This window comes from Haliotis rufescens, unplaced genomic scaffold (assembly GCF_023055435.1).
Source record: "Haliotis rufescens isolate VD_foot unplaced genomic scaffold, xgHalRufe1.0.p SCAF_7, whole genome shotgun sequence".
Taxonomy (NCBI): Eukaryota; Metazoa; Mollusca; class Gastropoda; order Lepetellida; family Haliotidae; genus Haliotis; species Haliotis rufescens.
In genome coordinates this window covers 4,876,579-4,893,267 of record NW_025964361.1, presented here as the reverse complement: position 1 = coordinate 4,893,267, position 16,689 = coordinate 4,876,579, and the positions used below count along the sequence as shown (strand labels likewise).

The following is a 16,689-nucleotide window of genomic DNA, read 5'->3' as shown; positions in this document are numbered from 1 at the left end:
ATAGGGAACTGAGAATTGGGGTTTAGGTACGGGTAATTGACGCGGTCTCTACAAGTCCCTTAATTCTGCCCCAGTCAACACTTTGTTCACAACCTGCCGCCATCTTTCATGAGGTCTCACTCATGGCACTGATCCAGTTGCCCGAGCTGTGGTAATCCAGTCGACGACCTTCTCAATATTGTCGTTGGTTATGTACTACAAACAAAGTTGACCGAGTGGCAGCCATTTAGTGGACACGATGAACAATGTAAAGATCTTTTTAACTTGAACACGATCATATTTTTAAGATACGTTGTTGGGGCAACTGTTATCTCGAACATTATTTGTCGAAGTTAAGGTTAGCACGGGAACAGCTAATTTATCCAAGGAAGTCACATGAATTTCTTATTTGTGTATAATTGACGATTCCCTGTATCATTATGGTCGAGGATGTTTAGTTAATATTTTTGTATAATTTTTCAATGAATTACTCCTTGTGACATATATCAAGAAATATGTATAAAGAATATGTTGAATAAAGAAAAAAACAGAAGACTTCATCAACGTTGGATTTATATGACTTGTAGTTAGTCATTGCCGGGGCGGTCGGGTAGCCTAGTGGTTAAAGCGTTCGCTTGTCACGCCGAAGTGACACCCGGGTTCGATTTCGGATATCGGTACAATGTGTGAAGCCCATTTCTGGTGTCCCCGCCGTGATATTGCTGGAATATTGCTAAAGCGGCGTAAACTCACTCACTCACTCACTCACTCGCTCACTTTCTTACTCAATCACTCACTCACTCACTCACCCACCCACCCACCCACCCACCCACCCACCCATCCACTCACCCACCCACCCACCCACCCACTCACTCACCCACCCACTGCCAACCGTCACTAAAAATTATAAATACCAACTTAAAGAACTGCCCATTGAATTTGTATAATAGATAAGAGATGTGTAATAGCACGTATACACACACCCATTCAGTGTGATCTATTGATAACCACGCCTATTGGTCCTAAACGGTTAAATATATGTTTAACACAGAGGTGTATTTGTGGTTCAGGCTAGAGGCGTCACACTTTCACTCTCTGTTCAATGTAGGTGCACAATGGCTCCAGAGTTGTATGTTCACGGCAGTGTGCAGTTGTAATGAGCTCCCCTTATGATTTTTAGTGTGCCTACTCCGCCTAGATATAGACTGGATGGTGAGTCATCGGCCCGTCCAAGCAATCCCTGTTATCGACCTATAGCAACAAATTAAACATCTGTTGTCAAACACGTCCACGACAAGCGGGAGTTTGTTGCATCATGTGATCTATATTATATATCTGATATAACCCCATTAACCGAATATCTGTATCATACGAGTATGGTCCACGTGTGGGTTTCACGCTGACGCTGCAGATTGTTCTTGACGCGTGTGGATTCATGAAATTATTACGAGAAGAATATGAAGGGTATGAGATAGGGTGAAAAAATATCGACAGTGTTGCGCTGAGGTGACACAGCTATGATTATTGACTCACACCGAAGCTTTTTGTAGACAATGTATGTTACAAGCAATATCAGACAATAGATATCACGTGACCGTAGACTTCGTAATCCGGGTAACGCCGGCCGCCATTTTGGAAGCTTGAAGGTTAAGTACTTTTGACTGTTGTACGAGACATTGTTTTGGATATGTTATGTTCTGCTTGTATCATAAACGCCAGAGTAGTAGATTAAGTTTTAAGACATTTGTCCTATCATCGACGTTGCTGTGAATGATAGGAATGCAACTGACGTAAGGCTAGATTTGACGAACTTGACGTAACAGTATTGACTCTCTAGGAAGGCTGCTTGATACATGTGATGTTATTTGGAAAAAGAGCGGGTGGTCTTTGATACTGGACATTAAATATTGGACACACTGACCGCCGTGGATCAGTATTTGTACACGCTGTGCCCAAGCTGTTGATGCTGTTGGACGTGCCTGTTGGTGCTGTCATCGAGGGGTCGCCTTTCTGACGTAACGTCATCGCAGGGTTCTAAGAAGCCTTTGTGTCCAAACTGACCAGAGTCACGTCATAGGGTTTACGGTATCCAATCAAACATCGTCAGCGTGACACCAGAACCATGAACGTTTGACTTCCGTGATTATAAAGTCAAACGAAGAGGAAGAGGGAGGAAGAGAAAGAAAAAGGGGAGGGAACACAAACAAGATGGACACTTTCATTTAGTAACAGTATCGGCTTTGTTTGAATCCTTCAATTGTCGACATGATGTTAGACCAAGTCGTCACAGTGTCATGTTGACGGTGGAGCAGCTGTTGACGTTGGTTGAAGCCTCCCAACACGCTGTCTCAACACGGCGGATCAACATACAGCGTCTGAATGAGCGCCCTGCGGCGCATGGACCACAAAAACGCCATGAACCTCACGACGGTGGAGACGGTGACGTAGCCCCCATTCCATGCTTGTGGTACACATACAAATTATCCTCTCCTCGGGCTGCTCATATATTGACTTAGATCCACAAGGAGGAGACGACGTATGTCCTTCTGATGAAAGGACCCTTATCATGAAAACACTTCAGAAACTAGTTGACGTAATGGCGTCCTACCACGCCGCCCCAAATCCAACCCTACGCCCACCTCCGTGTCATCTATACAGGTCTCGTTTGATCCTCCCAAAATCTGAAAACCCTGCTCTCAGTCACATCTTAAGCTGAAACGGAGCCTATAATGAATATGTCTGTATTTCTCTATTTATGATTGATATGAAAGTGAACGCTTCGGGTCTCCCGTGTAAAGAAAATTGAAAGTATATGGCGACAGGCGACGGATGTAAGAGTGTTTGTGGTTTGTTTGAAGCCACGCTGAGAAATATTCCACCAAATGTTGGCATGTCAATAATACAGCCTGGCCAGACGAACCAGTGATTAATGAGTAACGTCCCATGCCGTCGGGGAACGCTGACCCGCAATCAACCAAAATTCACCTAGCCTGACCATCCGATCCATTAAGTCGCCTCGGACGACAAGCATAGGTTTCAGGGAACTAATTCTAACCTGGATTCCCAAAGAGCATCCCAAGGGGACATCCCCCCTTTCAGGCATCCCAAAGGGAAAAGGACAACGAATTGAGAAATCCTGTCTCATGCCTTCTCACCATCAGCCCTGGTGATGATTATAACAGTTTATTCCAATATTTATATAAGTATAGTCAACAACACTGAATAGGCCGGGGGCGGATCGGGTGAGTTAGTTAACAGAATATGGCAATGCACTATTGTTTATGATATGGCGGGGCAAGCGTACGGGCTGATACTGTTTGTGTGAAAACTGCTTCAAAGGTGTGGCAAAGCCTTTGCTGTGCTAACATCTCTAACTGAGCTGTAGTTTGTCCAGTCGTGAGGACAATAGGATCCCGGCGAGAAGGACAGTGGCTATCTTTACCCAAGCTTCAGGGCCAGGATACGAATAAACGCAGCAATTTGAACATCGAACACACTTGGTCCTAGTGCATGGTTGAGGATTTGGCAGCTTACTGGGGCAGTGATGTTCCTAGCGGTGTCAGGGATGGGTTTATACAAGGCTTGACAGTCGACTTTGGCTTCGGGGCTCGGAATAAACGCTTGTGATGAACACTGACGGACCAGAACGTGGGACGAAACTATGAAATGTTGAATTTAATCAGCATCCATTTGGTTGTCTATTTGTGTTAAAAGTGAAATGAATAGATTGTTTGATGGTGCTCAGTAAATACATATTTTGCTGGATACAACTGGGACAAAAAATAGATTGTTCTGAAAAGAATCATTGAAAAGAAATTCCCGAAAGGGTCGAAGATCTTCAGTTGCAGAGACTATGGAAGGCCAATATAAGGGTTGTTTAGGGTTTAGAGTCATATTTCGGTTTGCGTCACTTGTGGCAATATTCCATCAGTATTGTGCGAGGGGACCGCGAGTGAATGTTGTTTAACGCCGCAGACAACCATATTCCAGCTTGGGGGTTGTTCTTGTGAAAGTCACAGCCAAAGTCAAAGTCCAACGCCGTCGGAGTACGATAACGTGCAGACAAACAAGTCACGGCCACCCCATCATATTGTCTCTTACAATATGCAATACACTGCTTGAGATGTGTTCTAACAAGGGTGCAGAGCCATGCAAACATTGTACCCATGTGGGAATCGAACTTGGTATTGGTCGCGTCAAGAGATCGCTGTATCATCCAGGCCACCCAAACGACCCTTAACATGGCTTCGAAGGCCATCATGACTCACACCCATTCCCCTCCCCCCACCCTCTCCCACTCCCCCTCCCTTCCGTGATATATACAACGGCATACATTATGTCCATTCCAGATCCGCCATGGCCTCTGAGTCGTGAAGTCCTCTTGTCTAACGGTCAATTCCAATAGATGTTTGGCGTTCCAATAGTAATTAGTGTTAAGGACAATGTATTTTGGTATTTACCGTTACACTGTGTCCACAAGCGTGTCAAAGGTCACCCCGTGTCCACCCTGTCTAACGATGTCACCTGAGACGACCCTGACAGCGTCTTTCCGTGCTAATTACACGTATATCTCGCCCATCAGGCCTCCGTGTTTTAGTTCAAGCAGAGCGTGATACATGTATGTCTTGTCTCAGTCCATCTCGCCGCCATCAAGGCCAGTGACAACACTCCAACACTCCAACACGTGATTCACGCGAAACCCAGGGACACAAACTCAGTAACAACAGCGAATTATGTTTATCACGTTTCCAGAAACAAGTCAATTATAATTTGAGCAATTATAGAAAATTGCAGCATTTTCTATCACGGTATACCCACGCACGGCCTTTACATGGTGTACATAGGGAAGTAGTTAAGTTAGCCGATCCCGATCGCTCTTGTGGGCTTTGAGATCGTGTGATAACCCCACAGTGATGAATGCAGAATGAACTGCCTCTGAACTAGTTCATATTGGAAACGCAAGTTACTATTGACTTTACCTTATCGTCTAATGAGCTACAATTACCCTGTTACACGTTCACCTACCCCTCGTTACCCTTAACGTAAGTGCATCAAGTTTACCCCCACCAAGTGGGTCAGCAATGAGGTTGATCTTCTATGCAACAACATGTTTACCCTTATAAGCATAAACAAATATATCATCATCTTCCGCATCTTTAACACATCTATCCTTATAAGCATCAGTAAGTCTTTCCTTACCACACGCATCAGCAACATGTTTATTGAGCATTAGCGATATATTGTCTTTACCATACTGATTCAGCAACAGGTTTAACCGTATCATATTAATCAGCAATAGGTCCTCCCTTTGTTCATCAGTAACAAATATGGCTTATGGTTCAACAGGAAGTTTTTACATATAGGAATCGGCAACAATTGTTATTGCACCAGCAACAAATATGTCCTATGTCTTAGCAAGACGTTTGTACTTATATGCAGCAGCAACAAGTCTATCCTTAGTGCATCTGCAGCAACTCGGGCATATGTCCCAGGAGGACGTTTATACTTATATAAATCATTACAAAGCCTAGCCTCTTCCTATGTTATTATTTGTATCATCATGCACTGTAAAACCTATCTCTTGTTACAGACGAGCAAGAAGAAACGATACCGCTTCTCCCTGGTGTTGGACGAACTGACCCGCACGGACAATGTCCACTACAAAGTCATCCTGCTCGAGTTCATCAACTGTGTCATCATCTACACAGAGGATGTCGAAGACCGAATCCGGGTCAGGAACGAATTCTATGGTATGTAACAAATTACCAAATGCTACTTTCATACCTTGGAACACACTCCCATTACAATACTCTTCAAAAAGTGCAATTGGGACGTCTTCATTATATTAGTTTAAAAATGGTTAAAGTGTCCCTCGGTATCCGACACAATTTCAAAATATTTAAGGCTCCTTGGCTTAAACCAAAAGTTACGAAGAGGATACTTAATATATTACATCACGTCAGATTCGTTGAAGCGAGCTTCGACCAACAAGGCAGTAGCAGCTGTGTCTGTGTTAGGGGATGGAAATTATTATTGTAAAGATCTGTAGAATGGGGATGATACACTATGTTGATGTTGATCCTTTGCATCCCCTCAATGATATTACTGGAATAATGCGTCGCCAATCCTCCCTCCCTCACTCAATCGTCGAACTGAATATACAAATACAGTGTCGTATAGTAGTGACGCATGCGAGGGCCCTGTCCTCCGTACCAGCAGCGTTGCGAACCCTTACTGTCGCATCTCGTGCCCTCGGTGTGACGAATAGGTCTGTGTGCGGCATGTTGCGCTGCGTTTTATCACGATCGGTGGACATTCAACAAACCGGCGGTAAATAAGTCGAGAAGTCGCTACAAACCCTTCACCGCTTCTCGCTTTACGCGCCGTATTATACCCCGCACGACTGAGAAACGTTGGCGTAACGCCGTGCCGGTAACAGCCTCATCCCTGACTCCCCCCTCATTCCCCCACCGGGAGACCAGCGTTGAAAAGTGTTTTTTTGTTGAAGATTGTCATAAATATATTATTTGTTAAACAAGAAGAGCGGTATTGTCAAACCTTGTCTCACCCCTACACCCGTCCCCACCCTGTGTCTGTCACGCTAACGCTCAACATGACCTCTAGTCATACCTGGCCCCCTTGCATTATACACCCCATTCCACGCCAGACCTTTAGGGGTTACAATGTGTTTGTTACGCATCTGCGCTTTGTGAAATTTGCATATATTTCTGAAGGGTGTAAACATAATTGTTGAGACGCCTGTGCATGAATATGCAACCCCTTCAGTTATGATGAGGGTATTTCGTAAGTAATAATTTCGTTTATATCCCGGTGTCAGCGTTCTGGGCCAGACAGACCATCCCTTGTTAAAAGCAACTCATCCCGCATCCCTCCTACTCCTGCTCGCATAGTTTAGTAGACTTCAATACAGACGTATCCAACCTCAAGCCAAGTGTGACGAATACCAAAGTTGTGCTTCAGGTGACCTCGTTCTTGAAAGTCCAAGATAACCTAGCACCTGCACCCTTAACACATATAACTTTACTGTATAGCTGATTATCTTGTCTGACCACGTGTACCCTCAACCGTGACGAATAAAACGCTAGCCCCGTGTCGAATTTTAGCGACTTCGGAGACTATTATTCATATATGAATCTTCAGCCCCTGAATCTAATCAGATTAGTAAAATCAAAGACTATTCTACATATATGAATCCTCACTGAATCTTATCAGATTAGCAAAGTCAAAGACTATTTTACATATATGAATGTTCAACCCCTGGATCTAATCAGATTGGTCGAGCCAAAGACTATTTAACATATATGAATGTTCAACCCCTGGGTCTTATCAGATTAGTCAAGTCAAAAACTATTTTACATATATGAAACTTCACCAATCTAATCAGGTTAGTAGACGACCTTAACCTAAATATATTAAGGAGCGCCCCTCTACCCACGCACGTTGGAACGCTGGCACTGTGATCCCCAATACCTTATTCAGTCTATCTACCTGTTTAATTGCTCATACGGGGGATGGGCAAGATAGTTCAAGGCCTTTCACTCTCCAGTGCAGCTCCACAAAACGGGTGCAGCTTGAATAAACCTGATCAAGGTACACAGCACTGTCAAAATCGTATCTAAATATTTTCTGTTTATCAAATGATAAACACTAACCCGTCTTATAGCCATGTTTATGAACACGAAGACTTGAAGACGGATGGCAAACAGACGTGTTTGATCCTTCTCACAGGGGCTGTATGGATGGTCGTCTTGGCCATGCTTGTGGTCATGACAAGGCCTTTGTGAAGAAATCCTTGATACTTCTCACTGATCCTCTGGTCGGGCTCGCCTATTGATGGACACAATAACATGTATATACTGATTGTTGCTGGACCATGGCCAGAGTTGTGAGGACAGACTGAGGTCAGCCCTCGACTGCCCAACACTACATACTCATAAATACAAGGCGATGGTCATTAGGCGAGGTGATAGGGTCAAGAGACTTCATGAATATGGTTTAAGTTTCCAGTGTTATTTTGGCCGTGAAATACGTCCACCCTCTGACCCGTGTCCACTGACATCAGGAGGTATTGGTCAAGGATCTTCTCTTGATATGCGCAGAGGGGGTCTTGTGGTTCTTCTGAAATGGCAGTCATCCTATTATAATTACAATAAACTACGATTATAACGAACTCAAAGGGACCACTCATTTTAGTTCGTAAAACCGTAGTTCTTTATAAGCATATATACAGCATATATAAACACATGGACGGGACTAAAAATAAGTTCGTTATATCGGTCAGTGCGTTATAGGCGTGTTCTTTATAAACGTAGTTTACTGTTTTTAATCTGATCACAATGCAATCTTAGCGCAACGACTTGTAAGCATATGTTAAAGTATGGAGTTACGATGGTCTTAGCGCTCAGATTGCTTTGTGCAAGCGGGCCCAAGAATGGGTTGGGATTTGAACTGTGTGCTGAGACAACGCTATAACCACTAGGCCTCCCAACCGCCCTTTTCCCAGATCGACAACACAGACAGAATACATAAATACTTCAGCATTGTTGTCAACGTTTACTGTCCGCCACCATTTGTAGAATGTACTCTTGTCAGGGGTCCTTTCGTAATTAAGGTAATTCTACGTCATCAAAAACACTCCAAGCCAATACAATAAGTTTGCTTTACCTAACACCAACCTTACCCATCAAAGCAAGTCTGGCTTTCATTCTCACATTGAGCAAATAGAAAGATGCTGGGCAATTCCGTACAAAACACACAACTGTTTCTTGGGGTTTTCGGGACTATTATGTACCGGGATTAAATGGTTGCAATTAGGCGATGTCGTATTGTGCTCGGTGCTTCCAACTGCCTTAGTGGTACTGTCCCCCGACAACTAGAAATAGCCCGGTCGCCAGTTCACCTGACGACTTCTCCCCTGTACATAGTTCCAACAAGTCGTAGGTAAATATTGTCTCTAATTGCTGCGTAACGAATCGGCCTAGTTGACCTTTCCGCGGAGGCGTGACGTGGGGTTATCCCTTTTCGTCAACACAGATCGACACAATGTGTTCCGTAAAACCATACATTAGCGTGTTTTGAAACAGATAAGAAAATAAGGGTAATGGTACCGAGGAAAGTCGGATAAACGGGTAATTGTGATGTAACAGAAATGGTAATCACGTTATCACAGAATGGCAGTCATTATGCACAGAACAGGTTATCCTGATGTAACAGAAATGGTAATCACGTTATCACAGAATGGCAGTCATTATGCACAGAACAGGTTATCCTGATGTAACAGAAATGGTAATCATGTTATCACAGAGCGGCAGTCATTACGCACAGAACAGGTTATCCTGATGAAACAGAAATGGCAATCACGTTATCACAGAGCGGCAGACATTATGCACAGAACAGGTTATCCTGATGTAACAGAAATGGTAATCACGTTATCACGGAATGGCAGTCATTATGCACTGAACGGGTTATCGTGATGTAAGTCATTATGTAAGGGGTGATCATGATAGCAATGATGTCACAGACATGGTAATCACGACATCATGATAACAGAAAAAGGGTAGCCCAGGGGCGATTATCATGATTTAGAAAGAACACTCGTGACGTCTCAGAAAGACTTTCAATAACTAAAAAGGGGTAGTGATGATATCATAGAAAGGATAATGCTTCAAAACATTTATGACTGACTATAACGGTAGAAATTGAAAATACATGCATGCATGCATACCTCAATGCTGAATTCATTGACCTCCCATCTTACAAAGTACGTATCATGCATGATCACACACCGGCATTTTCGAAATGTTACGTATGTGAGGAATATGTTTATTCTAGTTTTGATACACTCATTAGAAGTATTTTAATCACATCTTGTCTTGTTAGCTTTGATTTGCATGGCGTCCGCTTGCCAAAATTGCGACCTTCAAACTTGTGACTTAGCACTTCTCTACACTTCACAGGGATGAACGCGACCCTTGAAGAAAAACCAATTTGACATTTTAACTAGGTGTTGAAATAGAGCTTCAGTTTTCGCTGTGCCTCTGGAGCTCGACGCTTGCGACCCCTGTGTATGTTCATCCGACTCATTTCAGAAGAAGAACTCTCAAATACCACCCATCCTTTGTTGTACTACAGTAACTATTCCTAAAACTCTTACGCGACTCGACGTCTCAGAGTCCTCACTGAGATAATTATCTCTTCTTTCTTGTCGAGATTCGTTCTTCATTCTTTAGAGACTATTGCATCTATAGTTACCTGTATACATATGTATATTTGTACATTGTATACATCTGAATATTGTCTGTATAATACCCTGTATACAACTTTCCCCAATGTGTATACGACGGTATGCATCTGTATAATCTATATTTTGGAATACGTGTGTACATGTACTTGTCTTATGACGTCGTTATACGCCAGGGTGCCGTTGTTCAAAGCAATCTTAGCGCTGAGGTGATCGTAACTTCCATACCTTAACATAGACTTACGAAGGTCGTAGCGCTAAGGTTGTTTTGTACAACGGCACCCTGATCTTCATACATTTGAATATGGGTTTTATGCGTCTGAAATGGTATCTTTTTAAATAACAGATAGTGGGGGGTAGATGCTTCACATTTGGGGATGAGTGAGTGAGTGAGTTTGGTTTTACGCCGCTTTTAGCAATATTCAAACAATATCACGGCGGGGGGCACCAGAAATGGGCTTCACACATTGTACCCATGTCGGGATTCGAACCCGGGTCTTCGGCGTGACGAGCGAACGCTTTAACAACTAGGCTACCCGACCGCCCCCATTTGGGGATGACATAGCACTTTCCTTAGTAAATGGATGTAATACCGCGTTCAAATAACGTCGTTTCTTTCTGAAGTGAGTATATGAGAGTTTTAACAACCAACACTCCCGAACCTAAGTTTAAAACATATAAAAAGTGAAGCTTCCTCGTTGGTTTAAATTAACGTTTGTGCGCATGTGTTCAATTGAATGGACGCAACACTGGGAATTTTTCCATGCGATTGAATGTTTTTCATCCATGACTTGCATCAAACATTGATAGAATCTACTGATGACTATCTTCTACCTATCATCTCATCCTTTAGAAACATCCTCGTAAATAGTCCTTTCGTCACCCATGTTTGAATGGGTGTACAGACACCTTGACAACATGAATAACAGCTGTGACCTTCAAACAAAACAACCCGTATATCCCGGATGTAGCTTCTGTGAGACATGGGTGTGCCTTCGTTCCTCACTGTAAAAAAACAACAACATATATTTATTTTGGATGCTATATCTATATAGGAACATTATCAATAGATAAAGTGATAACCTCAGGGCGTTGAAGTACATATAGATTTTAATTCCACGTTTTTCCTTTATTTCAGGTCTCAAGCTACAAGACGTCCTAAATTCGCTCAGGTAAGACGAATCACTGTTACGTGACCCACCTATTACGTAGTTAAGCGTTATAGAAGGCATGCATGTGTTTTCGCACTGGCAGTAAACAGGGAAACATGAAGATAGGAATGTATGTGGGGTACCGTCTTGCGTGTATCATCTTTTCATGTAAATAAAGCGACAAAACCCTTTCCATATCCAATAGAAATCTCTGTATAAAGCGAGTCGATTGTACGATTCCGACTATATCACGAGCAGGTGTTTATGAATCACTATCAAATAGTAATGATACCAGGTGTTCGCGAAACGATTAGGGTATCCCGCCCCACCTGTGACACCCGTCACAAACACATGCAAAGGCAAGTCAATTGTTCACCTGAAAAAACACGGAAACATATGGTACAAGTCAAAATAGGGAATTACAACGGACATCATTTTGTGTCACTGATGCGTCAAACTTAGTTGTATAATTTCATTAATTTATTGGTGGTTGTGATTGGCGTACGGACGAAGATGGTTTAGGTTCTGCCTCGCCATGAGAAGCTGCAAAATTGCTGATGCGGCGTTAAACAGTATTCAATCACATGTAAGCTCTGAATACCCTTTCTCCTTTCCGAATACCACCTACATAGTAACATAGTTATACCAGTCTCTTTACATCGCTTGACGACATGGAAACTAACGAATAATTCAAGTTGTATTCGGTCATCTTGTAGGTAAAACATATAAGTAGTTTTATCAAAGTTCATACAACTTCTGAATTGATAGAAAAAGAAATATGTTAGTTCAAATCCACACTAATGGGCACTGAAATCGGCTTAGATGAGCGTGTATGTAAGACAACGCTGTATTCGATTCAGCGTTCATATATTAAGGTATATATCAAGGATATAAAGAACGAAAAAACAAGTTAAGTTTCAAAAGAACTAAATACCATCAAACGATAACCCGGTGGCTTCAATATGGAGTTCACAGTGCTTCGCCCTGATGCCATGATTGCTTAGCTGTTAAGATCCCAAATACAAGACCTTTGTCCAGTCAAGGCCACGTGGTCATTTGTCTCTGTCCAATCCAAGTTTAGACAACCTAACTCTGCTGATTTGTGACCAGTTATTTGCAGGTTGAGCTTGATAAATAAATTTCAACTTAAATTAGCAGTCACCAGCAACATTTGCATTAGACTATCCTTGCCAAAATGGCGTCGATGGAGACCTTTAAGTTTGAGCTGGATTGTTCCAGAGCAAACTTGTTATGTCACTTCCACGGCAGCTATGAGTGGATGTAGATCCACCCGTGGGGGCAGTTTAATATGTCGCTGACGTCGTTGTTAACGTGTTACAGGAAGGAGGAGGAACATGGCGTTACGCTACAGCTGCAGCTGTTCGAGGAACACAAGGCAAATGATGATGAACTTCATCCTGCTGCCAAGAACGTGGATCTCGGTAGCCCCATGGACGTCTTCCACGCCATCTACAAACAGGTGAGTCGACGGTCCTTATCTCGAACGTCGTTATCTCAACGTAACGTTTACGTATCACTCGGTATTTTAAAAACGTTTTTCTCGAAACTGCTTTCTTTACTTGTCGAGTCATGGAAAGTTGCATTACTTCTTATGTTATGTTCAGATGAAAAACTTCCTAATCCTTAAGTCGAGTGCCTTTATGTTTGCTCCTAAGAAGTTTGATCAAGGTCAATTCTACCATGACATACATAATATTTACCTCTAAACTACCTTCCCTTAACTGTTAAAAATAACAAACGTTGAATTCATATTGTCACGCGTGGTACATACATTTTCAGGAAATGTTTGTGTATTTGTTAGCTGATGAAAGAATAGGATCTTTGTTGGTTCACTAAATATCTTGATACTATAAGTCAGATCAGAGCGAGTATTGATGTCAGAGCAAGAGTCAAATATCACAGGTATTTGTCCTCCTAACCTTTTTCAAGTAACCCCCTCCTGTTGAGTAAGACCCGTATACTTCTTAGAAGTCTTATAGATCTCTGCAAAATGTCAAAGACAACAAAGTATCTGTGCCCCTCGCGTCAAGGCACGGTTATTGCTTTACATATTTACCAGTTGTACGGGGGATAGTACAATAGCGCACGAGACACATTGACATTCATCATATGTCACTGTCATAGCAGTACAGGTCACGTGCAGTGCAAGCCTAGGACATGACATGTTCTACACAACTGATGACGATGCTTGAAATTCTACCTGTCTTTGGGACATCCATCAGTAAATATTTACTGTCTCTGAAACATGTTACAGGAAATTTATCACACCTCGTTTATTGGCTGTGTAAACCAAGTAGATACTTAAAACGAACCAACTCAATATTTTCCTATATGGATTTGGTCAACAGGTGTTGAAAATATAGCCAGGTATACTAATTATTACTGAAATCTATGTTTTGAAAATATTTACCCGTTTGGGGACTTGTGTGACTTTTTTTTAGAAACTGTACAAACTGTACGACTTAGTTTGCCTAAGGTGTTGGTGGACGGTGATACGTTTTGGTATCTATGGTAACAAAATATTTATAAAACATGTTCGTACTCCGATTGAAAACATAGTGACTCGAGAGGCATGCTGCGCAGGTCAATTGCTCTTCTAGTTCGTCCCGTGTAGACCTCGGTTTTAATGAGCCTGGAGTTTTCACGTGTTTGAGACACCGTGCATACGTTAACAGTAATTTAAACTCTTAAAGTTCAAACCGAAACTGTGAATTAAAAAACAACGCGGAAGTTCCAAAGGCTGTGACGTAAGTTCTATGTAGATGTAGAGTATTCAGGTGTCATGGCGGCTTCTATCATCAGTCTGGTGCCAGCCCATAGCAACAGGTCCGGCTTTGTCCCCAGAAGAGGGAGGGCGGGGTAGGACTCAGGTGCGAGACGGTCCTAATACCTCGACTACCTGTACATATCTTTACCTTCACTGCAAAGCGCGCACCTGCAGCGTTCGGCTGATTAGCATGCAAGCTACAACAGGTAGAAACGATGTGCCAAACGCCAGGCTGCATGCGCTGGATGGGATGGACCCTTCTGACCCTCATACGTGATGTGTTGTAGACTTGTTAATCTGGTTAGTTAAGGGGGAAATGCAGTTAGATTTTAAGATCAAGTTTTCAATCTGCTGTAATGCCTTTTGGGGCCAGTCATATCCGCGATCTTAAAGACGACTTTCTCAAGGACATGATGAAATCTTGATGGAGGACATGAATACATTTGCAAGGTTTAAATGTCATGAATACTTTGTAATATTTTGGGTAATAACACTTTGGTATAAATCTTTGTTTTTCGTAACAGGTATGCTCAACGCCCCAAGAGTTGAACTTCCTCACATGCCTGCAGCATCTCCTGAAGATAGATCCAAACGATCCAATCAGTGACACTGTCTGGCAGAGTGTGGAGCAGTTGGTCTCCAAGGCAACGCTTATAGAAAATGCTTCAGAGGCTCAGAAACTTCTCGTGTCTACATCCAGGAAGCTGGACAGATCGGGGGACCCTAAGTGCTGTTGTTCCTGCCACAAGGAAGGTGGGGATGGTGGACACGGAAACCCAAAACAGAGGCTTGGGAGGGGGTCAGCGCCAAGCACACCTGACGGGGAACGACCTCCTCTTGGGTCACCACTTGCTCCCCCTCCACCCCCACCTCCACCACCTCCTGCCTCCATCCCTCCGCCTCCTCCACCCCCTCCGCCACCACCAGGAGGACCACCTCCTCCACCTCCACCCCCAGGATGTCCTCCTCCTCCCCCACCTCCGGGATGCGCACCCAAAGCACCGGTTTCTAACCTCCCACAGGTCAATGTGCCCAAACCTAAGTCAAAGATGAGGACGTTCCAATGGCATAAAATCTCAATGAACAAAGTGATGGGCAAGAGTAACTTGTGGACATTGGTTGGCAAACTGTTCAACAACTATAAAATGGACTATCATAAGATGGACGAGTTGTTCAGCGTTGCACAGCCTCGACCAGCCGCCAGGCAGGACGGCCCAGGCACCCCAGAGAAGAAGAGGGAGAGTAGCGAGGTGAGCATTATGACGTAAAAATGACGTATTTTGTGACGTCATCAGTAATGGATACATCATGGTTCTAGCTTTGTGCAACAAAGTCATATGTTTTATGAATCTGGTACCCGATTGTGACTATTTGTCTGGGGACACATGCAAGACAATGGTAAGACAATGCCTGTCTGTGACACAGATCAGGAACAAGAGAAGATGTCGGAAGGAGCTAGCCGTGCATGACGCTGGAACAACTTGTGTATCACCTCAACAAACAATAGCAGTCTGTCGTTATAGTTATAGCCTCTCTGGGGTATTATGTCACCACAGCTGTCGTATTCGTGACTAGGTTCCATCCACGATATATACTGTTGCAGGAACAGCCATACGCTCTACTTCCATCCCTGTTCAAATTTCAGGGTAAAACGACTCCATGTTTACGACCAGTTTAACGAGATTCCTAATATCGAGTCGTCCTCCGGTTGACAGCGAAGATGTGCATGTTACGGATAGATCACTAAGTCCATTTCCATGTTTGTTATTAACCCACCGACCGTCTGTCCCCACTCCTGTTCCGTAGACACGTAAATCTGATAGCAGTGGTGAGATGGCACGTTGGGTAGACAGCGTGTGTGGGGTCTGGCAAAGACGTAGAAACATTAGGGTGGCGTGGAAAAATATGCATGGGGGTTGCCGACATTACCCGCTCGTCAACCTCCATTGTCTGGTTGCACAGGCATCAGCTTAAGTGTCGTCTGCTTACCCTTCCAATGTTAGAGATGAGACTCGGAACCGCGCATGCGTAACGTAGAAGAAGATCGCCGGGTAGATACTTTCAAGTCATTTAGCCCCGTCAATTCTGACCCAGAAAACCAGTGTCTTTCTCAGCATAGACAAAAGAATCCCCAGCTCTGCGAAGGGACGGGTTGGGTATCACTGATCTTCACTGATAAATGATAATCGTGAATGGAAATATGACTAGGCATTTTTGTCAATATATCAGTGTAAAAAAACTCGCAGATCGGACCAACTTTGAGGTTTACGTAACGTTTTTCGAGCTTCACCACACACACTTGCGTGTCTGAGATGTCGCCCTAGCACTGATCCAGTGGCAGACTCGGGTAGTGAGGGACCGGAGTTTAGGGGGCCTGATTGGGTGATAATGCGTTTGACACAGGCCCACGGGTGTATGAGTCATCATTACTGACGGGTGTTTAGCCTTGATATAATCAATATACCTTCACGTATTAAGCAGACGATCAAAACATTGAAGCGTGTCAATAT

The 16,689-nt window shown here is 43.4% G+C and overlaps 1 protein-coding gene across 1 annotated transcript in view; it reads left to right on the top strand.

Moving 5' to 3' along the window:
• LOC124149612 (biorientation of chromosomes in cell division protein 1-like 1) overlaps positions 1–16,689 on the top strand; it is a 59,771-nt gene that overhangs the window by 26,890 nt on the left and 16,192 nt on the right. Inside the window, exons 3-6 of the mRNA XM_046521314.2 lie at positions 5,570–5,729; positions 11,379–11,412; positions 12,733–12,871; positions 14,704–15,429. Coding sequence (XP_046377270.2) covers positions 5,570–5,729; positions 11,379–11,412; positions 12,733–12,871; positions 14,704–15,429 — 1,059 coding nt within the window. The remainder of the gene's footprint in view (positions 1–5,569; positions 5,730–11,378; positions 11,413–12,732; positions 12,872–14,703; positions 15,430–16,689) is intronic.